At 47.0% G+C, this 26,499-nt stretch overlaps 1 protein-coding gene across 1 annotated transcript in view; it reads right to left on the bottom strand.

Annotated features, from left to right (window-relative positions):
* Positions 1 to 25,897, bottom strand: part of SH3RF3 (SH3 domain containing ring finger 3) — a 353,595-nt gene extending 327,698 nt beyond the window's left edge. The window contains exon 1 of the mRNA XM_081068500.1: positions 25,178 to 25,897. Within this exon, the coding sequence (XP_080924626.1) occupies positions 25,178 to 25,759 (582 nt within the window). The 5' untranslated portion in view covers positions 25,760 to 25,897. The remainder of the gene's footprint in view (positions 1 to 25,177) is intronic.
* Positions 25,898 to 26,499: the final 602 nt, after the last annotated feature.

Below are 26,499 nucleotides of genomic sequence, written 5' to 3'. Positions count from 1 at the left end.
CAACCAAGTGAAAGGAAGAAGCTGCTTTTTCTAGTGTAGTCTCCAGCCTGTGGGCACCAAAATTTAGAAGGACCTAGTCAAGGAACTAATCGGTCCTCTCATGATAAAGGCTAGGAGAGTCATCAGGAGGGAAAGTGAGCACAGCCCTGGCTTTGTGAGTACTTATAAGTTGTCAGTGACTTCTTGCAGTAGTTTTATTGACACCAGCACTTCGCAGGGATATTAACAGCCAAGCTGAGATGGTCCATCTTCACAGAAGGCAAGCTGTCCCCAGGTACACACATAAGGCAAGCTCCAGGGCATGTGCCCTTGGTACCGTATTTTCCTGAAAATAAAACCTAGCCAGATAATCGGCTATAATGCGTCTTTTGGACCAAAAATTCATATAAGACCTGGTCTTATTTTACTATAAGACCGGACATAATATAATATAATACAATATAATATAATGTAATATAATATAGTATAGTATAATATAATATAATATAATATAATATAATATAATATAATATAATATAATATAATATAATATAAATACCGGGTCTTATAATAACTTTTGCTCCAAAAGACATATTAGTGCTGATTGTCCGGCTAGGTCTTATTTTCGGGGAAACACGGTATCTCTGGAGTCCGCTTTAGAGCAAAGGCATTTGTAGAGGGAAAACAATAGGTGTCCTTCTGCCACTCCCATCTCTGCCAGCCTGCAGAATCCTGAAACAGCACCCACACATTCCCTCCAAATCTTGAGGATACAGCCCGACGAGCAGGCTGGGGCAGAGGCAGTACTTAACTGACACGCAGTATGCATTAAGCACTTTGTGACATGCAATGCACGGAACCGAACCCTCATACCCACCCCCACCTACCCACAAAGCTTCATGCTCCCATTGGGCAGAAAGGAAAGAGGCTCAGTGAGTCTGTACTTTGCTTCCAGGTCACACAGTTGACAGGTGGGAGAGATGAGCCTGAAGTCAGCTCACCTCCATTCTCCTCCCGTACTCCTAACTCCTGCAGTGTCCTGACATTCGGTCCAGTGGCCAAGACTGCTAAGCAGGAGCCCAGCCCTGCCTGGCCCCATGCTGGCCCTGTCCAAACACTGGACAGCTCAACCATGAAGCCAAAATATCCATCCAGAAGCCAGGAGACCTAATACAAAGAGAAAGTGTCCCCCTTGAGCCTACTACCTTTAGCTGAGCTGTCTGGCCATGACGAGGAGCCAATTCTAACTTCAAGATCAAGCCTTGGTTTCCCTGCTTCATTACTGCAGGACAAAGTGCTGGCGAAATGGTCTCCACTTCATCTATACCACCTGCCCCAAATCATCCCCAAAGCCACCTCCACCAGGACAACACCCAATCTTCCTGTCGTCATAGTGTGAGACACTCCTCCCTTGATTCCCTCCAATTCACAACTTTGGATCAATCTGGTCACCCATGTAAGCACAGCAACAACGAAAAGCACCATGTGGGACCCACACCAGTAAGCAGCCTGGCTGGCCAAACCCATCAGCCACACCTCATGCAGGGCAGACATTCTGCACCCTGACAGAGACAAGATGCTCTGGAAATAGCTTTAAACCCATGAGATCAAAGTGTGGGAAGCACAGCAGAGTGCAGCATCTGTTCTTTGATGTGTCCACGCAGCAGGTTCGGGGCTGCAGGTCTGCACTGGAATCACAGGAGTCATGGACTCTGGGCCCCTTCACGTGCTCTGCAGTCACACCTGAAGCTCCTAATAAAAGGGGCCCCACATATCATTCTGCCCCGGGTGCCACCTGCAAGTGTCCCATCCGCAGGGTGCACTGCGGGAGCAGGTCTGCGGGAAGTACCAGCTCAGCCAGAGCAAAATACACAGCAAGTATTTACATCCTCTGTGGGGCCGAGCCACGATTCATTCCCAGTGGATCAGAAGCAGGCATCCGGGGAACTTTTTACTCTGTCATGCCCAGCCATTGTAGTGGCCTCTGTACACACAGCAACAGCAGGAGCAGGAAAGCCGACTAACCAAGCCTCATCACTCTGGGCTGAGTCCAGTGTTCATTTACTCGTGACCTTACTATTTCTCTCAGCAAATCACTGTTCACTTTCTGCCCTTTTGATACTCTCATTATTTTCATCTCAGCAGAGCCAATCTGTCCAAATTTCAGGCAAAATCGGCATCACTGCCTTCCCAACCCTCAACAAAAATACAAATTGTTACATAAAAATAAAAAATTTAAAAATCACTAAAAAGGTAGAGAAAAACATACCATTTCGCTTTTTCTCAGTAATGGGTTTTCAGTTACTCCTTAAACGCCCACATTACCATCTGGGATGGATTTAATTTCTTTTATCAAAAAGGAATGTGCTTGTTGGCCTCATTCACAGGCAGGGTTTAGAGCTAACGCAGGTTTCAACTGATGTTAGTTCTCTTCTGATGAAGAATTAGCCCCAACGCTATGCTTTGCTCTGCGAAGAACAGGCTTCCCAACAAAAGTTTCACAATTACTGTCTGTGGACAAGGTCTGTTTCTGCCCATCAGAACCTGCTTCCAAGACGGTCTCAGACTCAGCTGCTTCATCCCACCAATGACTTCAGGTTTAAGTGCTACCTTTACGGCGGGGGCAGGGAGGAAGACATTCACCCCAGAGATTAAAGCTTTAAACAGGGTGCCCAGGGCCTATGTTGGAATGAAGCGGAGCACGTAGTAACTCTTCAAGTTTGAAAGACAAGGTGATTTGCTGTGAGTAATGCAACACGGACAGGCAGCTATACAGGGGACCGCGACCAGCCTCGAGAGGCACTAGGGGCCACCCCAGGTCCCCACATAAGCCCACTCCAGCCAGAACCTGTTAATTGTATTTCTAATGAAATCTTAACTCTTTATTCAATAATGCCATTTAAAAAGAATGATAATCCCTGCAGTCTTCAATACAAATCTGATAACCCACAACATAAACAATAAAAGGCAAAAGTCCAATTTCTATGTAGTAAACTTTCAAACGCACCGCTGTTTCCATTAAACTAAGCTTTCCTCATAAGCAGTGTAAAGCCCCAGTACACATGTCAGGCCCCCAGAAAACACTTGTTCCTCACTTGAGATACATTTATGCAAGGCACCATATGTGTCAGCTAACAAGAGCACTGTATGAAGAATTTGACAAACGCACCAGGGGAAGTGCAGACCACCCTTACACACATTCTCCAAAACCATGAAGATATAGCACAATGACAAAGAAGGGGAAAATACCAACCTCCCATTAGGGTACTGCCTGTCACCTCAGAAAACGGACAACCTGGCAGGTGACAGTGCTGTAATCACTCACTTCTGAGCATTCTTCCTACGAAGGAATGTGAATCCAAATAATGAATTTCATGCCTTCCAAAAACGGGTTCGGAGAGAAAAAAACAAAAAACAAAAAATGATTCCATGTCCATCAAGACCACTGGAAACAGATTGCTGATGAGGAAATTTGTCAGAGAAGTAATAACTTCCTGTTGGAAAATGTAAATAGTCAGTTGGGTATGAAAAATATACACATTCTGGGTTTCAGACCAATTTCTCAGTGTGTGCCTTTTATAAACCCTCCAGGCTGTTATTATAAGATCAAACCAAAAATTCCCACAGTTGTTTGCAGATTCTATCACAATGACAATTCAGCAATCAGAGCAAACTTGTTGTTACTGCCTATAAACCTCTGAAAGTAATTTTTGTGGATATAAATCTGTTAGGGTCATAAAAAGATGTTAGCATCAGAACCGTTTTCACAGTATCTGAGGTGTTTTAATCCATTCGAGCCCACCTGACACATTGCCATCAACCACGCGTGGCTACTGCGAACTTGAAATGGGGAGAACGAAATTGAGATGTACTGTGAGTGTGAAATACACACCATGTTTCAGACTGAGCATGGAAAAAAGAATGCAAAACCTCTCATTAATAATTTTGTAGTGATTAATGCTTGCATGCTAATATTTTGGATAATAGTGAGTATTTCCATGGACAGTGCTTCTTTGGAGTGTAAAATTCAGCATTCAAGCCATCCAAAGACTTTATTTGAACACGTTAATCCATTAGCTTTTTGCAAATGTTTGAGACATGTAAGCACAGCTGTCCAGGGGTAAAAAGTTCTGTATTCAGTCTGTCTCCATGGCCACAAATGTGGAGCCCCATAAACATCTGGGCCCGACTTTAACACTCAAGCCAGAAAGAAGGAGACTCAGAAGGCAGGGAGAGGCTACACATGTAAGAAAACTTTCCACAAAAAGATAGCATCAACATTCCAGCGTGTCCTGGGTCACTGCACAGATTTTCCATAAAGTCCATTTCACCACATGAATCGAGAACCCTTCAAACATAAGAAGCACCCAAGGACCCCACTTCCCCAAATGCAGGGCAAGTATATCTCTATATCCCGTGTCATATTGGCTTCTGTGCAATGACATAAGATTACCTTTGAAAGCTTCTCCCTGCGTTCAGCCACAAGAGCAGGGCCAACTGTCATCAGCATTTCAGCAATGGAAAAGATAGACAGAATCTTCCTCTGCCCATCCCTTCCCCCATCAGCTCCTCCTTTTTATATATGCTCCTCCTCTTTATGTCCAGCTAGGAACCTCTCCCACTGACTTGCATCTCTATACATGCACTTTTTTAGATCTGATAAAAGATAACAAAATATTTTAATTTCTTCCCCAGTCTGGGCAGTCTGGTAAGGAGGAAATAATGTGAACTTTGAGGCAATCAGAACTGAATTCGAATCTCAGCTCACACCCTGGTTTCCTACTCTGTGAGATGAGGCTCATGGCACCAATCCCACAAAAATGCAGAGCCCAGCATAAAAACCAGAGTCAGTCTGGGCTCAGATCTCAGCTGCCATCCAGCAGCTGTGTGACAAGCTACTCTACTTCTCTGGGCTTCACTTTCCACATCTACAAAATGGGGGTAATCATAGCACCTATTTCACCAAGTTGTTATAAGGACTAAGTGAATTAATGAGTTGAATTCATTGTTTTTGTATGCAATGATTTTTTTAAGTGAATTAATGAGCAGAATAGTGCCAGGCTCATAAATAACATGGCTCCAACTGCCAACAGGTAAAAGTTTCAAACTCCTAGCATTGTGTACACAATCTGCTCCTACCTTCCCCTCCAATTTTATCTCAAGCTGGTCTCGTGGCCCCCCACTGGGCCCCCAGTTACTTCCTTTCAGTTCCACGTTTGTTCCAAGAACCATGGGACTCTAGGCCTCCATGCCAGCTATTCCCTCTGCTGGAACACTCTTTTCCTCCCCCTTCACCTGGCCAGATCATACTCCACCTTCCTGGCCCAGAAGTGGCAGGATTCTCCAGGCCTTTCCTCTCACAATCCTTTACACTTCTCTGAAAGTTGAAAGTGGGCTTCTAGGACGTTTCCTCGATTCCACCCACTTTTCCAGGCCTCCTGTGGTTTAGATCAGCACTGCTCAACCCCGGCATTGGCATCCTCTGGGGACCTTTGACACACCCAGGCCAGCCTGTCCCCAGACCCGTCATCTCAGGACCTCGGGGCTGGGACCACACTGCAGGGTTTGGGAAAGTTCCCTAGGGGATTTCACATGCAGCCCAAGGCTAGAACCTCTGTGTTAATACAGGAACACAGCTGCAATATTTTAAAGGATGATTTCAGTCTAGCAATGGGATAAAAATATCACCTATCGACTGCAAAGAGAATTCACTGATTTTTTAAAAATAACTACTAAGTCCAATTAGAGTATAAAAATACATGCATTACCAAACATCTCCATTGTATCTGAAATTTTTCACCTGGCATTCTATTCACAGTCTCTTGACAACATTCCCATCACACCGACTAATGTAAGTTCCAGGAGGTCAGAGACTTCATCTTGCTCTCTGTGATGTCACCAACACAGAGACCTGTGCCCAGCACACACAGAAGCCGCATGGACACCTGTGATGTGATGATGTGCAGCCCTCCTCCCACCAAGCTGCAGGAACGCAGGTTGGTGACAGGAACGCAGGTGCAGCAGCACACCTGGGACAGAGACAGACAGACTGGCACAGGTCAGCTCATGAGCACTCGCTCACTCGACCAAATGAACTCCGAGCCTTCTCCTCAGCACCGGGCACACTAGTCATCCTCTGCAGGAGACAGCCTGCACCTTCCTTTGAAACCATGCATCTGTGCTTTATGAAATGCTGCGGTAACCTTTGAGATCAAAAGAGGTTTAGAAGTGCAAATGACTGTCAATATTAATATTAATAGCAGAGTTATTAATAACCGAAGTTGTCTGCCAGACACTTGACTCTTGATTAAACGGAGTGAAGGAGCTCAAGCCAAGCCAGAGACATCTCAGCTCGGAGCCAAAGCATCTGCTGGAACGCCCGTGCTGGCAGGGACAGAGGACACTCTCAACGTCTAACTAGAGAAGTTTTAAATGAAGTCAGCTGGGTGCCCACTGTGGACGATGGCCAAGGGCTCGCTCCCAGGTCACAAGTGCCTATGTTTTCTGTTCACCGGGGTGTGAGCTCCATGGGGAGAGCTTGGCTGGGCTCTCCATGCTCTCCCCAGAGCCCAGAACGGAGCCTGGCCTGCACAAGGTGCTCCAGCAAAACTTCTGGATGAAGGAAACAACAAACGAATAAAACAGAGAAGGAAAAGAGGAAGCACGGACTTCGGATCTGAAAGCTAGAAAGTGCCAACAAGGGAACTCTGCAGACAGAGCCAAAGCTAACTTGGCCTCCACCTACTCGAAGAACAAAAATCAGGACTTCTTGTTTTGGTAAAATCACCAACCAGAACTATTCCACAAGCTATTAATTCACCTAAAATACTTTTTTCAAAAGCACCATGGTCGCTGTCACTACACATATTTGAGACTGAAAAGGACCCCAGCTGTCCTGCCAAACAAGCAGCCTGTCTATAATAACCAAGTCAGTAACTTCATGATTCAAATACACCCACATTATGTCCTGCTTCTTGGGCCATGAATGTACGTTTCAGCATTAGAAATCATCCCTTTCACATTTTTAAACGCTGTGGTTTCTGCCTGACTAATGCCATCTTTAATTATACATCATCAAGTATTTTACTGAGATCTAATGGGGTCTATTACTCATCAAAATGGCCTCAGTCAGCAATCTATTCCCCAGAGCTAATTACTCAGCCCTTCTTTCATGTCTCCAAAGTAGCAGCCTGCACGTGCAGAAAGTACACAGTTTGAGCCACAGCATCTTACCAATGTGTCCAAAAAGACAAGCTATCTCTTAAGGAACCCACACTATTATAAGTGACTTCTGGCTTAGTGGCCCTCATATTGATGGCACTCTCACCTCACCCTGGGTGCAGTGCACAGGTCACGGTCCATCCCATCACGTGTTCTGCACAGGTGGCAGGACCAGACATGGATATGGATACTCTGGAAGGTAAGTAATTTGCCCAAGTCCCACAGCAAGCAGGTGACGGGGCCGGGATTCCATTCTGAGGACAACACATGGCAGGAGGCCGTGAGAAGACACACAAAAGGACCTGGGCAGGACCGGACAGACCACGCAGCATGGGGGGGCCCTTTTCTCAACCCGACTCCACAGTCACCACATAACAATCCACCTAGACAACCCTTTGTATTATACGATATATTCTTCTTTTTCATTATTAGTTTCAAGTGCACAAAACAATGTAATAGAGATTTATCATTTATATCCCTCACACAGTGATAACCCCCTTCTCCCATCTACTACCCCTCTGACATCGCACACAGCCATTCATTTCCACTCTCTCTATTCCTAATGCTGTACTCCGCTTCTTGTAACCATACACATATATATATATATATGTGTGTATATATATATATACATACATATATATATATATATATATATATATATAAAGTTGTAGTTGACATTCATTATTGTCCAGCTTCAGCTTCAGGTGGACAGTGATCAGGCATCTACACCATCCCTGAGGTGGTCTCCCTAATGGAACAAGTGTCCATCGGATACCCTACAAAATCTTTACAACATTTTTAATTACATTCCCCAAATTGACTTTTATAGATATATTCTGAGGGGTCAAATGATCTCAAGCAAACCTAAAGATCAGCAGAAACCAGCTTCCATTCAAAAGGATGGACTGTGGATCAAATAATTGTAAATGCAAGATTTGTAAAAATTACAAACGTGTATGTGTATTTCCTATGTTAATATATATGTACAAATATAAATGGATTTACACATATTGAAGTATATTAGTAATTGAGTGAAAAATGAACAGGTCAGGCTCAAATTCACAACATTTTACCTAAACAACAGACAATTAACTTCCACATACTGACAAGAGACACTCATATTACTAAACCAAGTGCCTACGACCTAGCAGCAGAAAAATATAATTAGGAAGGTCATCTGACAGACAATTAACAAATAGATCATTTTTGAAAGAACTGGGAATCGATGACGAGCTATGCGACCTTGATATGTCCCTCTTGAATAATTGACAAGGCATCTTTTTGGACCATTTATAGGACTATGTTTGAGTTCCATTTAGTGCTGCAGGATAATTCATTCAAGTGTTAGCTTCTTATCAGATCTGTTGACCAAGCGGCAGATGGAAAATAATAAATACACACAGATGTAGTGTTTCTTTACTGCGCAAGCAGCACACTGAGCTGACTACTCAACGACTGCCTTCACTTGGCCCTAGTGACAGTAAAGCTACTTGTCAATGCACAAATCCAATATTGTCCATAAAAGCGTTCCAGGTTCCCTGATATGCTCTCTGATAGAGGGCGGCACCCTCACTCCATATTTATTTCCCTCTAACAAACCACTCAGTAGCAATTTATGGTTGTAATCCCAAGAAACAGGCATTTTGGCCATTTCTTCCAGACATCTTCACAAGGGTACCAGCGAATACCTCTCTTATGCACAAAGAAAAAACATTCTCTGACTCACTCCAGAATCACCAAGAGGAAAAAAGGAAGAGACACAGAGTGGGAAAGAACTTGTCTGAACAGCTGTGAGGGAGGCGAGAGCCTGTGCTGAGGAAAAAGCCTGAGAGGCCACTGGGTTATAAGATGAAGCTCCAGGGATGACTCCAGGAGAGAAGAAAACAAAGTGTTAATTGCTGAATGAGTTGAGAACAGGGAGGGGGGGAAGGGAGGGAGAGGGCAGGGGAGGAGCAGCGAGCACAGAAGGGACCTCCTGGCAGAGGTACCGGGAGACACTGATGGAAAGCGTGGTGTATCAAAGGACTGTAAGGGCTGGCTGTGAGGTTGCATGAAGCGTCCCTAGGGCTCATAACCCTCAGTAAAGCTTTAAGTCAATGCCTTTTGGAAGATTCTCTGGAGAGCGTCCAGCAGGACTGCAGGAAGTGAAATAACTATGGCATCAGAGAACCTGAGCCATAGGAGGCTTGAGAGAATGTACAGCTGCCCAAGAGCTCCTGCAAGACTGGGAGGGGGCACTGGGTCTTCCCAGTGTACTCAGTACCCACTGTACTCAGAAAGGCTATAAGCCAATGTCACGTGACCCTCAAAAGGCCACAAAGAAGCTCCTGTGGAGACATGCCTGGCTGGCCCAGGGCTGAGGACAGAGCCCACACTTCTCGCCCCGCAGCCAGCCAACTCCTCTGGGTGATCATGGCCTTGTATGGTCCCCCTTCCCAGGGCTGGGGTTTGTGGGAGCATGTGGGTGGCGGTGGTAGGAATGGGCGAGGTGGAACCCAACAAGAACATTACTTTACCTTGAACCTAAAATGTCTGGCACCAGTGGCTGATAACAGAACTAGACAAAAGGACTATCTGAAATTTTGAAAAGGAAGAATTGCAAAACAAGATACTCAGATGTAAATTCTGCAGGGTCCCCCAATCCATGCTCCCATGTCCTTCTCTGGGGCCCCAGCCTAACTTTGTTGGGGGTCATCCATTCCAACACTTATTGTTATGAAAGATTAAAGCTCAAGAAGAGTGATAGTAATGACAGCCCACATTTATTAAATGCTTGCTATTCAGCCAGTACTGGTCTCAGCACCTTTTAGGTATAAACGTATTCAGTTTGCAGTCCTTAGAGGGGCTGGGTGCTCTTCTTGGTCCCCACCTTACCGATGAGAACACTGCAGCACCGGGGTCACATCATGTGTCCAATGGCTAGCCAGCAGGCACAGGGCTAGGATGTGTAAAGAGAGGGAAGTGCACCCAGGCATTCGGGCTGCAGGGCTCCAGCCTGCCCATGGCCCACTGCAGCCCTCCCCGAGCCCATCTGTTGCTTCCTACTTTTTCCACCTATGGAAGCATCACCATTCACCACCGCACTCCCCAGCATACCAAACCAACTACCCAATACCATGCGGCACAGGAGCCCGCCTCCTACACAGGAAGTACAGACTCAGTGGAGGGTGTGGCCCTGACCCTAATAAACTTCCAGACCTGCACAGGTGATAAAACCCACGACCCAGAAACCCATCAGGGAGTAAGTTATAGAGAAGAGCTCTAGACATCAGAATGTAGAAAAGCATGGCTTAGAGTGGTGCAAAGGGTCATTCAGCAGTGCACGGTCAGTGCCAGGAGATAAAGAGGACTCAGCACGGAACAGCCCCGAAAACAGCCTGGCGGAGTAACGGTGTGTAAGGAAGCACGACACACACCGTGTCGTCACCGGCTTCCCCACAGCATCCCAAGAACAGAGGAAGGAGGCATCCGCCCTTCAGGGACGGACATACTTTTTTTTACTTTTTTCAATTACAGTTGACATTCAATATTATTTTATAGTAATTTCTGGTGTACAGAAGAGTGGTTAGACCCTTACGTAATTTAAGAAGTGATCCCCCTGACTAGTCTATACATAGTTATTACAAAATTATTTACTGAATTCCTTATGCTACACCCTCCACCCCAATAAGTATTTTGTACCAACCAATTTGAACTTCTTAATCCCTTCCCCCCATTTTCACCCTCATCCAAATCCCACTTCAATGTGGCAACCATCAAAATGTTTTCCGTATCTATGAGTTTGTTTCTGTTTTGTTTATTTTGTTCTTTAGATTCCACGTATTAGTGAAATCATATTGCCACTATCTTTCTCTGACATACTCCACTCAGGTCCACAACACCTTCCAGGTCCATCCATGCCGCTGCAGATGGCAAGAACCCATTCCCTTCTATGGCTGAGCAATATTCCACTGCATATATGTACCACCTCTTCTTTATCCATTCATCCATCGACAGACACCCAGGCTGCCTCCACACCTTGGCCATTGTAAACAACCAATGAACGTATGGATTCACGTGTCCTTTCCAAGTAGCATTTTGGGTTTCTTCAGATAAATACCCTGAAGTGGAATTACTGGGTCCTTCTTTATCTCTTGTTATAGCCTTTGTTTTACAGTAACTTTGTCTGGTATGAGTATTGTTACACCAGCTTTTTTTTTGTTTTCTTCGTTTCCATTTTCATGAAATAACTTTTTCCATCCCTTTACTTCCTATCTGTGTGTGTCTTTCAATCTGAAGTGAGTCTCTTGTAGGCATCATTTTTAAGGGTCTTGTTTTCTTCTCCATTCAGCCTTCCTGTGTCTTTTGATTTGAGCATTTAATCCATTTACACTGAAAGTAATTGCTGATAGATATGTAACTATTGCCATTTTATTATTCATAATTTGATCTTTTTTCCCCATCTTAAAGTAGCCTCTTTAACATTCCTTGTAATACTGGTTTGGTGGTGATAAACTCCTTTGGCTTTTTCTTGTCTGAGAAGCTGACCTTTGATTGTAACTGATAGTTTTGCTGGGTAGAGTACCCTTGGTTGTATGTCCTTGCTGCTCACCACATTGAATATTTTGTGCCAATCGCTTCTGGCCTGGAGATGGGCATATATTTGATCAGTGGTGAAGGTGATGGGCCTTACATAAGCAAAGAGCAAACGACAGGAATGAACTCACTCTGTATGAATGAAAGAGGAGACATAGTTTACGGGGCCATGCAGCTGTGAGTCAGGTGGGAACAAGAACGTGGGACCTAGAACCTGGCCCAAAGGGAGAGTTGAGGGGAGCTGTGACAACCAAACAGTATTTTAGGATGATCGCCCAGGCCGTGGGTACAGGCAGCGCAGCAGGGAATGCGGCCAGGAGGGACCCAGCCCGGTGCAGCAGGGGCTGGGCGTGTGCTGTCTCAAAAGTAGAACACAGGAATTAACTGTCCCTTTCAAGAGACGGTAATGATAAAACTTGGTGACACAAACATAACTGATGAGGGAAAATCAAAGATTTTCCCCAAGCCCCAAAAGATGACAATTCTAGGTCAGGCCCTTATAGCTCAGTGTTCTGTTATCAGCTTACCCAGACAGCCCTGCTGTGACCCCGGAGCCCACTCTGGGTTTCGTAGACTGGAAACCAGAGCATGGAGCCACTGCCCTGAGAGGAGCACTAGACCCTGGCCACCACCCCAGAGCTCACCCGTCTCACCTCTACCCCAGAGCATTCAAGCACTAAGGACAAAGGGTTGTGGGAGGGCCAACTTTGACCTTTTCTTTTACCATTTCCCATCTCTTGGTTCCAAACCTTTGCATCACTGTTCTTTTGAGGTCACGCTTTGTCAAGTTCAGGTACTAGCCTGGTGCTTCACTGGTTCAGGTGGGTGTGATGACGACTCCGTGCCCGGGAAACCACGAGCTGCAGATGGGCGTGAGGATGGCCCAGCACAGACCCCCGAGCTCAGCAAGAGGAAGGACTCAGGAGACACATGTCACCTTTCTTACCCCATTTATATTTTCAGCCCAAAACAAATCCCAAAGGCTAAGTTTCTCACACTTGCTATTTGGTTTGAAAGATCAAAAAAATCAATGGTTCCCAAAGTTGGCTTCTAAGCATAAAATGCTGCCCATTTCTCATATTCACCCCCTCCAAACCTGTCCGTCCTATAAAGCCTCAGCACACCCGGCTGAGGCCCTGCTTCTTAGACACAGAGGAAACAAGAGGTTAAAAGGCAACCGTCGAGCTGCCTGAGGAAAACAGTCTGCTTATTCTATGACATCAGGCAGTTCTTTTTTTTTTTTTTTTAAATTGAATTTATTGCGGTGACAATTGTTAGTAAATTTACATAGATTTCAGGTGTACAATTCTGTATTACATCATCTATAAATCCCATTGTGTGTTCACCACCCAGAGTCAGTTCTCCTTCCATCACCATATATTTGATCCCCTTACCCTCATCACCCACCCCCCACCCCCTTACCCTCTGGTACCCACTAAATTATTGTCACATCAGGCAGTTCTTATTCAAACTGCGGTCATCTGTGTCTCATCTTCATAATACAGAGGGTGCCAAAAAAATGTATACACATTTTAACAAAGGGAAAAACTATTAAAATTATAATACTCAATATATGCCCATAACAAAAAATGAATACAAGTCACGTTTGACTTCTGCAATTACAAGAGGTGCTCAAAGTGGTTCCCATCAGCGTCCAGATACTTCTGATTACGGTGAACTACTGCTTGAGCAACACTGACCAGTCTACTTGTATACATTTTCTTGGCACCTCCGCTATTTACTTACGAGTTTCTTTAAATTGACTCACTTTTTATTTAAATTTGTTTCCAAATAAAACTTCATATGACTGCCATAGTTTTTTAAATGTACCACTTGATATAAGTAGAAGGGACCATTAAAATAAACACAAACATTAGCATAAAGCATATCACCAGGAACCCCCTGGGACATCTGGTGGTGTGCTCCCACACTTGCGTTCCCCATGCCCCTCCCAAGAACATCAGCACCCCACTGGCACTCTCCCATTCTTTTTCTTTTGTGCCAGGTCACACTCTACCCACCACTTCTGAGTCCTCAACACCCCAGCGTGACACCCTTTCACTGTGCCTATCAGCATGACAACTGTCCCCTTGAACACTGACATCCTTGAAAATTCCTCAACCTGACAGAATTTTTCCCACTTATATTTAACGAGTGAAAGCATCCCCGGATGACATCTCCCTTTCCCCACGTGTATTGACAAGCCCACAGCCCTTCCTTCACTCAACAACAATCCCTGGTTACTTTGCAGAGAAGGCCAGTTGAAAACCAACTATCAGAAAATAAACTTCAGCCTAACCCTGACCACACTCCACAAGGAAGACGCATGTGGCATAACTAGGGCAAAGGCAGCTCTTCATCCAGAGGAGGCAGTGAGGCTTCTGAGAAAGGGACAAGTTCATGGACAAGCCACGTGTAAGTCCTTCCTTCAGTGAGCGTCACTGTTGTCTTATGAGAGACACTGCCAGCTCATCTTCAGAGAAGCCATCCTTGCTTGTGCAGCAGCCCTCTCTTGCTTGTGTAATCCAGCACACCCGTCTCTGTTCAGTGGGGCTCAGCCCCCCACAGCCATACGCGACAAGCTGGGGAATCCTTGAGGGGAGCTGGGGCCAGGGGAACAGGGTTGTGGGAAGTCATGGGAAACGCATTTGGTTCCAAGTTTGGGAAATCAACTTGATTTTCTATGAAAATCAGAGGAATCATATTCTAGAATAATATTCATATGAATTTTTAAGAAGAAACCATAAGTCCACCAAAAAGGGTATGGGTGGGAAGGGGGCAGCTGGCAAAGAAATGGGACTGCATGGGTTACCCAGGCAGAAGGCTCCAGAGTCCACCCAGGGGTGCTTGGAACACAATAGGCCCCGCCAGGCTGGGAAATAGCACCCAGCAGGCAGTATCTTTCCCAGGAGAGCAGCTGTGGGGTTGGGGGGTTGGGAGAACTAGCTGGAGACTGGAGCAAGGGATCAGAGATGCCCTTTGGGAACTCACCTGAGACACCCCAGGAGACTCACAGAACTCAAGAAGGACATGGCAGGGCCAAGGAGGTGGAGGGGAGAAGGCAGAGGAAGTTTCTCTGTGACTTCTGGTGAGAGCAGGAGAGGTCTGTGCTAACCCAGGAGTCCTGAAGAAGAAAGCAGCCAGCCAGCTACATGAAGCCACCTCTTGGGGTGGCATGACCTTGCTGTGTGCCCTCCAAGGGCCACGGCCAGGAACATCCGCCACTGTGGACACCAGACAAAGATGAAAACCACTGCCAATGAGAACACCATTTGAGGGCGGAGCAATCAGAAAGAGCACGTGCTCGTCCGGGGCGGGAATTATCCCTACATAGACCTGTCTGCCCTCAGTATGAGCACACCTGGAGAGCCCAGGGGCAGTCACATAGTCACGTGACAGGCATGGAAGAAGATGAGGTCCCGGGCTTGCTGAGCTGAATTAACTGGCCTGAACGTGCTCCTCACAGACCCGACGGCCACTGAACCCTCCTTCTCTCTCCGCGTCTGACCTCCCATGGATGCCTTAAGGAGTCCTGTTCCCCTGAGCCTAGGAAACGGCCAGTTTGCTTTCTCTGAGGAAATGCTGACTTAGAAGATTAACTCTTCTCTCAGGATTCACGATCATCCCTAAGTGTTGCCCCCCTTCCTGGCACTCGCAACCTAATTTCACAACAGAGTTCTGTCTGCACCTGTAGAAAACCTGTCAGGCAGGAGATGGGTGGTCTCTGCTGCCCCGGGCATCAGCTCCAAGCCTGACCCTGGGCACTTCGGAAGGCGTGCAAATGCCAAAAGGCTACGGAGCACTCAGACCTCTTCTGTGAGTCACTCTCGGTGTGGTGGGGAGAACACTGTTGAGCACTAAGAAAGCCAGAGGAAGATGAACCGAAGCAACATGACTCACTGTTGCCTCCTGGAAGCCAGATGATCCAAACTTTGAAGGGCCAACAAAGCAGTAATTGTCAGGAAAACACGCAGCCCACAGAAGGGAACAGTGGAGAAAGAACACTGACAACAGCTTGAGGAAATAAAAATGAAATCAGAAAATCCACAGAAGAGAGACAAAAGGAGAGGCTGTGCAAGGATGAGGGTGGAGGTGGCTTGGGTTGTCGACTGCCATCTTTTCACCTGGATCAAGTCAATGGACCTGGGGCACCAACCAGTGTAGACTGATCCCTTCAATATGGACAACGCAAGCTGCCCACACCAACCCAGAAGCTCCCCAACTCCGCAGGTGTCCTGGTGGAATGGCGTTTGCGGTCAGAGGGCCTGGCTGTCAGGGGTATTGTAGGGGTTGTTCAGATGGAGAGATAAACAACCCCAGATGGACAGCCTGGGGTTACAGAAGAGTTCCTAAACCCATGAGGTTGTTTGTGGCAAATAAGGCATTAAGTAGAAACCTGGTACCCGAGACTGTAGGTGCTGGCTGATTAAAGTTAATGCACTGATTAGTTTGGAGACACAGAGGAAATGCTACAATTGTTATCAACCACACTTCACAGACTGCTATTAACCCCTTGTGGAATACATATGCTGAAGGAGGGGAAAAAGAAAATTCTGTTTCTTATAATACCTAAATTAAAAAATGCAAGACATTGCTGCAGTTTGGTGAAAACAGAAGCACATCAGTATGTCAAGGAATCTTAAACAGAATTATGGTTCACAAGGGGCAAACAACAGGCGGTCAGCAGCTAACGCTGGGCCAGAGGAGCACGTGCCCTCAGAGAGGACGCCATGCCTGCCCTGGAGAGACGGTGGGAGGGAGGGAGGGAGGAGGCCCCAGCTTTCAATGGAAGGCCTTCTGCTGGCCTGTACTCTCCAGCCCAGCCTGTCATCTGAGTCAGGTGGGCACCGTTTCAATATTTTATGAGTCACTATCTCTGGTCACTAAGGCACTCTGTTTCTTTAGAGCAGCTGTGTTTGAGACAAACAGCCTCCACAGGCCTGTGAATGCAAAGCACATACGTCAAACACCCAGGGAGCTGCCCTGTTGGCTGGGCCTTTGTGCACACAGCTCCGGGCATCACACACCAGGGAAGGGTGCACTGTCTTCAATGAAGGGCTGACTGGAAAGTTGAAGAACTGTAATCCATTGCTGATATCTGCCGGGTGGGTTCTCTGCCGTGAAGTCGGACACGGGGGTGCAAGTCCCCCTCAGAATCCAAGATCTGTCACCTCATTTGAGATGTTGGGGTTACAACTTCACTCCAGGAAAACTGTGATCACAGAACATATGCCACAGCCTCGTTTGTCCGACAGAGACACCAGATGAATTCCCAAATCCACAAGAATCATACCACCCAAACTGAGCCACAGAAGGCACAAGAGTGCCACCACTCAGCAAAATAAGAGAGCTGTTCTTTCCTGAGGAGCACCTACCTCTCATCTGGCCCACGCGTACACACATACTTAGTCCAGACAATCACTGCTAGTGACAAAACTAACCCACAGGCATCATGAACTTGGTAGATAAATGCGAGTCGCATCGGTCCAATTTTAGGGGATGTTAAATTCATACAGGCTGTGTACCTGCACCACTGGTGACACGCTGCATGCCTCATCTTGTACAAACACATCTGGATATCGTTACTATGAGCCAGGCTTGGGGAGGTGTCATTTTTAAGTTATGTCGGGTTTGGAGTATGATTATCAAGAGTGGAGGAATCCAAAAAAAGAAAGAGTTAAGGAATCCAAAGGTTTATTCATAAACAGTCAACATTTATTTCTTATATAGAAATTTCTAAAACAGGACTAAAGTGACGGTGCTTCCATTTTGTGTGTAGGAGAAATGAAGGCTTGGGAGTTTAACTGTCAAAGAATGCACAGTGGCTGTTATTACCAGGCCCTCAACGCTGTTTTAAAAATGAGTTTGGTGCTCCATTTGCCGGGAGGTGGCAAGCAATCGCTGAGCCCCTTTCTAAAGACCACTATTATTTTTATCTCAAGTACTCACTGTAGTGCTGGGTACACAGTAGGTACTCCAATATGTGTTCAGTGAAGCAAAAGAGAGGACTGCGTCACTCGCCTATTTCTTAAACTACTGTGTGACAGCATCACTGGGACTCCCTGGGGTTCCTGGATGCCTCCCTCCGTTTGAGTGCTGTGCAGAACTCGCTCTCCGGTTCTCAGCGCTCTCAGCTGCAGAACGTGACATCCACTCCTGGTGCCGGCATGTTTTTAGTTTCTCACCACTTCTTCTGACTTGAATCCTAAGTCATTTAAACTCATATAAATTCACGTGAGCATTACACATACATTCCATTAAGCAGAAATGCAAATATAATATCTTCATGTTTGCAGATAACCATCGTTATCAGTTAGCATAAACACATGTGGCAAACAAGAGAAACAACTGACCAAGCCACTCCTCCCAGATGCTCTTCCAGATCTTCCAAAAGACCACATCTCTAAATATCCAGAAGCAATCAAGGTCCAAAGTCAAATTTAAAGAAGAAGGCAGCAATCTGTGAGTAAAATTCAAATTCTGCTACTACTTTATATGCTTATTTACGTTAACTTCACTCAATGGAAAAAGGGAGCCCCACATTACAGTGTGTGCTAGCACAATTTTTAAACCATGCACCACTGGTTTCACACCTTCAGTTTCACACCCTCATCTTTTAAGGTTAATTGGAATTCCAGTAGAATACACATCAAGCATGCAGTCCTAATTCATCTAATCTGAAGATCTTCCAAGCTAGGCAAAGCTGATAAAAAGTGACCTTGGCCTCTTCAAGAGATACAATAAAGAGCATTTCCCCTTAACTAAATCCCTTCTGATGTTTTATTTCAAAAAGGTACCTGGAAAAAAAGGGTGCTAACTGTGAAAAATTGAGATTAAATACAGATTTAACTGAAATACACACTTGAAACAACTGCATAATTGAGACCCAATTTCATCATGCTCCAGCAAGCAAGTGGGCTCTCAAAAGCAGGAATGAATGGACAATTGGACATAATTCTACTTGGCTCAACCACACCGAGGCCTGATCTAGGCAGTTGTAGACAAGCTACTGCATCCTACAGAGCAGGAAGCTGTGCTCGGCTCTCAGGAGCGCCTCCAACCAGCTGCATCAGCAACTGAGCACGACTGTGCTCCCCGGCTGCCTTTTAAAAAATGGGTTATAGTTTGAACTTTCTTCAATTTAACGAAGCTTGTAAGGATCAGATAACAAAGATAAAACTTGGAAGCAATTTAAAAGGTAAAACACACAGGTTCAAGCACTTGGCTTAGATGCCCATTAATGCTCAATAATCCAGTCATAACACAGACCGACTGTGAATCTAAAAACAAACCATGGTATCAGATTACACACACATCCACACACACACCCACACACATATCCATACACATGTACACACACACAAGCCACACACATACACATATACATACATACACATAGCCATACACACACACAAATAAACACGCATACACACACAGCCATACACATATGCACAAACACCCTTAATTTAGGATACCATATAAACAAATCCACTAGCAGAAGGTGAGCCCTGTGAAGTGTGCCACATAGGTGATATGAGATTTCAAGATTTTTGTATTAGTAAGAGGCACTGAAACAACAGCGGATTACATGTGCTAAGCACTGCATATACATTACCTCAATTATCCAATGAAGCAGCTAGGATTCCTAACTCACTGATAAGGCTCAGAAAAGCTAAACCATTTGCCCAAAGGCACCTGGTGAGGAAGTGAGAAACTCAAGGTTAAAACTACCTGTGCTGGGACTCCCAACCCCCGTGCCACACTCAGCCACCCACCCCTTGCCCTCCTTCCTCCCAGGACTCCAGGAAGCCCAGGGACCTACCCTGTCTGCAGCGGCACGTACAGGGGAGGCAGTGGGCCACAGCCCCGGGAAGAGAAGACAATCGTTTGTCCCAAACCCTGGGCTGAGCTGCAGCCGGTCTCAGCACCAGCCCGGGAGACAACACTGGCCCCTGAGATGTGAAGGGAAATGTGTGAGGGTGGCCAAGTCACAGTTTGCTCACCAACGTGGAGAGGGAACACGAGAAAGAAAACCGCCTTTCTCTGCTTGTGAATGTTGTCATGAGGATATGATGCCTGTACCTACCTAGAAACCCAGTGGGTGGGGCTAAGGGTGAGACCCACATAGTGGCAGAGCAGAAGGAGAGATGGACAAGTATACAGTCCTGAGGACAGAATGGTGCCACCTGGAAAGCCATCGCAACCCACTTGGATCTATGGACTACTCATGTCATCTGCCTAGCGCTGCCTGAACTGGCCCTTACAGCCACAAAGATGTGATGCTCTTTCCTCAGGACCACAGCGCTCTGGGATCACAGCCTGGGTTTACAACACAGCAGCCGCAAATCGGAAGAGCATCTGCAGCCGTGGGGCAGACGATAGCCAAGGGGTTGATGCTGCTTAAGTTTGGGACGTTGGTCTCTAAGTAACTGGGTTTGTCATTGAGTAACAGGACTCCTCTAACCACCAAGCCAGTTAGCCAGTCATTCCAAAGTTTATCTTTCAAATGTGCTCCTATTCATTGTGTGCCCTTGAGCAAGAAAACCTCAGCTGCCCCATGACCCCCGCCATGGAACTAGCTACCTGGCTGAGCTGTAGTAAGGAATGGATGAGATACACTTAAATCCCCTAACTCAACCCCTGGCACACAGTAGGCACCCAGTGAACACCGGGGACACAACAGGCATTCAGTGAATAGTAACTTTAGATTACTCACTGACTGCCACAAACTGAAACACAACACTGTTGTAAGTCTCAGCGGTGCTGTTTCCATAGGCGGGGGAAGGGTTGGGAGGTGGGGGTTCTTTAGAAAACAGGTCTAAGAAGGACTTCACTGTGACTTATCTGTCATGGCTCCATAGGCAGTTGTCTGCCCCTCATCAGCACGGTGACCACCAGTCAACCAGTTGTCTGCTGTCCTGTGAGCTGTCCAGCTTTTTGTGAAGGCTTCCAGGCACGGGGCCTTTTACTCCGGAGTCCTCGTTACATCCAGGACCAAACGACCACAACACACCAGACACCGCTGAGCAGAGCAGGGGATGGAGCCTGAGAACAGTTCCTGACCCAACCCCTTCCTGGTTCTCTGACTTTGCCACTTTGTCCAATCTCTGAAGGTCTCAAAGTAGGAATTAAGTCACCAACTTCTCAGGATTAACGGTGACTTTTTTATAAGGCAATATATATCAACATGCCGAGCACACGGTAGGCACTCGGTAATCATTAAAACAGAAAATCTCAAGCATAAGCTGTTCAACTGTCGACAACTAAAGAACACACTGATAGGCTTCCAAATGCCATAGACACTCTCTACACCGGCCCCCAGCTAGCTGCCAGCTGGACTAGCCCACACTCCACTTCCTCCAGAAGACGTCCATCCCCACAGAAGGCTGAAGCCCGGCGGACTGTGGTCCAGGCTGTCCCTCCTACCTGGGAACGTCTGTGCTTCCCAGGAATCCATTGTCTTGATTCCCAACCATGTTTATGCAAGTGTACTTATAACAGCAAATACAAACCTGAATTAAATACTATGCAAATTGAAAAGGTTCGAGTGCAAAAAAAGGCCACTCCGTGGAAAACCACAGTGACTGCTTAGGAAAAACTCACCAAAGACAAGACAGTTTTCAAACTGTGAAATGAGGCGAGAACAAAAACATAAAATATTGAGGGACAATTATTTAAAATCTCGAAGGTGCTCCACTCAGAATTTTTTGAAATTCTCTTAGTTCTCACTCCACTTGAAAGAAACAAATAAAAAAAATTGGAAACTATGTTGTGGTTTAAGCTAGAACAGCAATTTGGAAGTCAAAGAAAAGTCCTTAGCCCTGCATCCAGAAAATAGTGAATGAATACATATATGTGTGCTTATAAAACAGAATATTTACTAGGTATCATTTGTAAGATTTTCTAATTTATTTGACCTTTCCCCTTACTGGATCCCAGTCACATTGACTGAGAGATAACAGAAGACATTTCCAATTTAAACATATCCTAAAGTACTTCTAGATACTTAATACAGACTAATTAGGCTCTAATGCCTGCTTTATAGCATCAAAATTATTACCCAAGCTTTCTTAGTTCTTTCATCTGTGAAAATGTGCTTCCTCCTAACCTTCATCAAGTCCTGGATTGACACCAATCCACTGCCCACAGGAACCTCCGGAGAGCAGAGAGCAGAACGGCTTCCAAGCCCTAATGTCAGCAGCATAACGACAGCCCATGCCCGTCCGGTTCACCTAGAATGGTGCCTGGCACAAGGTACGTACATAGTAAATTCTGTGTATGCCCAAATATAAGGCAAGAGATTTAAAAAAAAAACAACCCAAAAAACAGAAAAGAATTGGAATTTTCTTATATTAGAGTCCTTATGAAGAAGTGGTCTTTGGGGGTATCCCAGTTTCGGGTACCCCTTCTCATGAGAGAGCTGTACTTTCGCTTTAACAAAAATCTTTGCTCCTCTACCTCTCAAAGAAAAAGAAGTAGTCTTTGAATTACTCACTTTGGAACTGCAAAACCCTTTCAGAAAGACATGCTGCCTGCAACATCCCCATCAGTGCTAGTTAGGGATGTTTAAGGGGTCACCTTGTAAAACTGAAAACAAAAAACAAATAAGGTCAGCCGAGAAACTTGGCACACTTAGCAACTGCAATGGTTGGACAGTGCTGTTAAAACAGGACTTTTTAAAGATCACTTTAAGAAGCAACACACAATGACAAGTATTTGCCAGGAGGCAAATGAAGAGACCAACAGTCCTAAGCGCAGGCAGTGGGTACGTGTAACTTATGCCTCATCTCAAATGGCTCAGGTGAAAGCAGAGCTGAGAGGCTCTGCTAACCAGGTTAGAGGATTCCAAGTGACTCTGTGAGAACCCAAACCGTGGTGAAAAAGACGCCAGTGAAGAGTATGGAAAAAAAAATTGTTTCGTGAACTCAACAGGATTTAATACATTTTATACATGATGTAGTTCCAATGTCTACTTATAATTATACTGGTAAACAATCTAAGCAGATATTTGTTTATCTACATACCCCAAAAGTTTATATATCCCAGTTGGCCCAAAAGAAGATTTAAGGAGCTTTTCATTGGTAAAATTGGGGACTGTCTTATATTTACAGTCACCTGCTACTAAGGCATATATGGTATTTGCTGAATAATAACATGAGTGCCCATCTATTAAACAACATGCAGCAACACCCAGCATTTAGCTTTGCTATGAGGGGTCAAAGCAATTCCCGTGGACAGTAAAGTACCACAAGCCTACTTGAAAGTAATTTTCAGCTGAAGTCAGCTTCCCAAATTTATAGGCTTAATGTGCATCGCTCCATGCAGTACTTCTGGTTGTGGAGGAAGACTCCCACTATCAAAAGTCCGTGCATAAAAACCGGATGGTATTAAAATCCCTGCCTCCACTACTTTTTCCTCTCTGAAGGTGATCAAATATAAGATTGGATTTAATTCAGACTCTTCCTAGAACCCAAACTTAGTCCTTATGAGGTGGGTCTGTGAAGAAGAAAGGATTAAAGCTCACACTTAGTTAACACACAAATAGAAAGAAGGAATATGTGTTCAAAAGTTCCCTAAAGCTCAGAAAACCATAAACATAATCTGATAGCTACAGGTGCCTACAGAGAAAGTCAATCAACAGTCCCAAAATTTACTCAAAAAAATTTAATTTCCTATTATTAAGTAGCCTTACTAAATGTTGTAAGTTCAACCCCATTGACACATTTTTTTTTTAAATACTACGAATGCCACCACAGAGTTCCAAGACCTGAGGTTACCTCCTAACCTGATCAAATGCAATTCCCATAAGATGAACTGGGAGGGCATCTGTAAACACGTGGTCATCAAAACGGTCCCGTGTTTTACCAGAAACACCATTCCAAAAACCGTTTTATTTTTCTGCCCTTTAATTATAACACAATAGATAAAAACAGCAAGAACAGGGAGGAAAAGTTTGAAAATCTGTACCGCTTGTAACCAGATTTAATCACACTCAAAACCAAAGAAAAACTTCTTAATTCCCCTTCAGCAGTGATCCCAAATATAAATATGCCTTGACTATTCCTGTCTCCCCATTCTTTCTGATCCACAGGAAAAAAACCTAGTTTGGCAAAGTATGACATTTAACTATAAAGCTCAACATCCAAGGGTTTACGTTCCTAACCTCAGAAATGCTGCAGTACTGAATAATTCAGATGGTAGAATTTTTCCAGCATCTCCGTATTGAAAGGATTATTTAAGTGGTTTATGCACCACCAGCTCCTTAAATGGTCAAAACTACAGGAATACAGTGGTGTTCTCAAAAGGACATGATAATTGCAAAAGACTAACAACGTATTTTTTTTACCTTTAAGTGGGTTTTTTTTATATTTAAAAAACATATAAAACATGAGTATCTTGTTCTCACTTAAACCAGTATCCCATGGGCTATCCTCCCCCCATAACAGTTCACAAGGTGGCAGAAGGTGTGAAATTACACGTACTAAGTAGCTTTGGAAACCAATTCACTAAAACCCTGAAGATAAGGTCTTTCACTAAAACAGAAGGAGTGGGTGCTGTACAATGTAGTTGCACATACACACACACACACACACACACCTCAAATAAACACCCACGTGGGAATGCAACCCTGCCTAAGATCCCAGGAAAGAACCAACCGCCAGGGCTTCCTGACAAACCCAGTCCAAGAAGGGCTGGACCAAACATTCTTCCTGTCTCCAGGTTAACTTCTTCCTGCCTGTTAAACAGTTTGTAATTTGCGTTCTTCCCACCCCGGTCACACACTTGCCTCTGCCCAATCCTCCCTTGCCAGACACGCAGGGAGGAAGCTCAATCTTCCCAGGGACCAGAACCTGGGAAACATGAAGCACTAACTTTACCCAGGCAAGCTGAGGTGCGCAGAGGGATAATCTGGAGGTCCAGGGAAAGAAGGCTGTTTCTGGGGAGGTGGGAGGGCCCAGCAAAGTTAAAAGGATGGGAGCACACAGCTCCAGTCAGCAGAGGACACTGGAGGTGAGCCAGGGACAGGAAGATGTGCCCACCTCCTGGGAGGACCGGGTGTTGCCACACAGATGAACAGGTCTCAAGCTTCCCTGGGACCACATGCCGCCACAGAGCAAGTGCAGGTGGTATGAAAAGGGATTTCGAGGGAGAGCATGGATGGAAGGCAGATGCCGACAAGAGGTTCAGAGGAGAGGGCGCGCGGATGGGGGTCTCCAAAAGTTGGCAAGTGGGACTTGAAGGATTATACTTACTGAATCCCTAAGGTGAAGCAATTTAGGAAAAGAACAAGGCGGACGCCACTGTGGAGTCACTTCTGGTCTCCCTTGCCCCTCATCACTGCCCCCCGCACCCACGCGTCCCCCACACAGACACACACCTTGGCGCCACGAAGGATACCCACCTTTGCCAGGGGCGCGCTCCTGCTGGTCGCCAGCTCGCGCAGGCTTGCGGTGGCGCTGCCCGCGGCCAAGGGGAAGCCCGGGGAGCTCGGGGCGCTGCCCGCCGCGCTGCCCGCCGCGCTGCCCCCGCCGCCCGCGACCTCAGAGGCCGCCCCCGAGCCTGGGCCGGAGCGCGCGGGTGGGCTGCCGCCAGGGCTGGTGCCCCCGCGGGGCCGCTGGCGGATGCCGTCCAGCAGGCGCACCAGCAGGATGTTGGCGGGCAGTTCGTCCACGCCGCAGCCCACCAGGATGCGGCACTCGGGGCAGCGCAGCTCGTGGCGCGAGCACACGATGCTCTCCAGGCAGCGGCGACAGAAGGTGTGCTGACACGGCAGCACCTTGGCCGTGGTGTCCAGGCGCTCCAGGCACACGGAGCACTCCAGCAGGTCCAGCAGCGACGACTCGTCCATGTCCTCGCCCGACGCCGCGGCCGAGGCCGCCTCCCGCCGCCGCCACCGCTCTCCCGGCGCGTCTTCGTCGCCCTCGCTCTGCGCAGCAGCGGCGGCCGCCTTGGACGCGCACAGCCAGGACGCTCCGAGCAGCATGGGGGAGGCGCCGGCGGCGGCCGCGCGCAGCTGCCTAGGTCCCGGGGCTGGAACGCGGCCCGCCGCAGGCAGCGAGCATCAGGGTGGTGCCCAGGCGGCCGCCGGGAGGCCAGGCTCCGCCAGGGCTTCCCTCCCCCTCGGGCGCGGCGGTGCCAAGTGGCTCACCGTAGAGGGGCCCAGAGTCCGCGCCCCGCGAGCTAACTCCCGGCCAGCGGAGCCCACCAGTCCTTGGGAGCCCGGTGCCCGCGGTGCCCGGCTACACCTGTGCCACCCCGGGTCCGCCCAGCGCAGGGGTCCAGGGAGGAGGCCGGGTCTGACACTCAGCCCGCGCTGTGCTCCAAGTGACCGCCAGCGGCCCAGAGCCCCGCAGCAGGAAGAACCGGGAGCAGCCGATCGGGGCCCCACGGAGGCCGGGGCGCAGAGTGCGCGCCTTCTGGCGCCGCTGCTGAGCCGCACCGCCCCCGCTGCGCCTCCATGCACCCAGGGCCAGCCCGCAAGTCTCTGCCCCTGGTGGGTTCAGCCGGACTCTTCCTCTTCCTCCGCCGCCAGCAAGTGCGCGGGGAACGCGCGGAGGTCACGGTCACGGAGGGGCGCAAGGAAGGACCGTGCACCCGCTGGACCGCTCTTCGCCTGGGCGCACGCCGGCGACTCGTCCTGCCGCCTTGGGCACCTCCAGTGCTCCCGGGAACTCCGAGCGTCTGCTCCTACGCGGGCTGGGCCCGGTCCCCTCCGGCTTTCCC

This window comes from Rhinolophus hipposideros (genome assembly GCF_964194185.1).
Source record: "Rhinolophus hipposideros genome assembly, chromosome: 12".
Lineage (NCBI taxonomy): Eukaryota > Metazoa > Chordata > Mammalia > Chiroptera > Rhinolophidae > Rhinolophus > Rhinolophus hipposideros.
The sequence above is the reverse complement of the archived record's forward strand: the minus strand, read 5'-3'. Positions and strand labels throughout refer to the sequence as shown.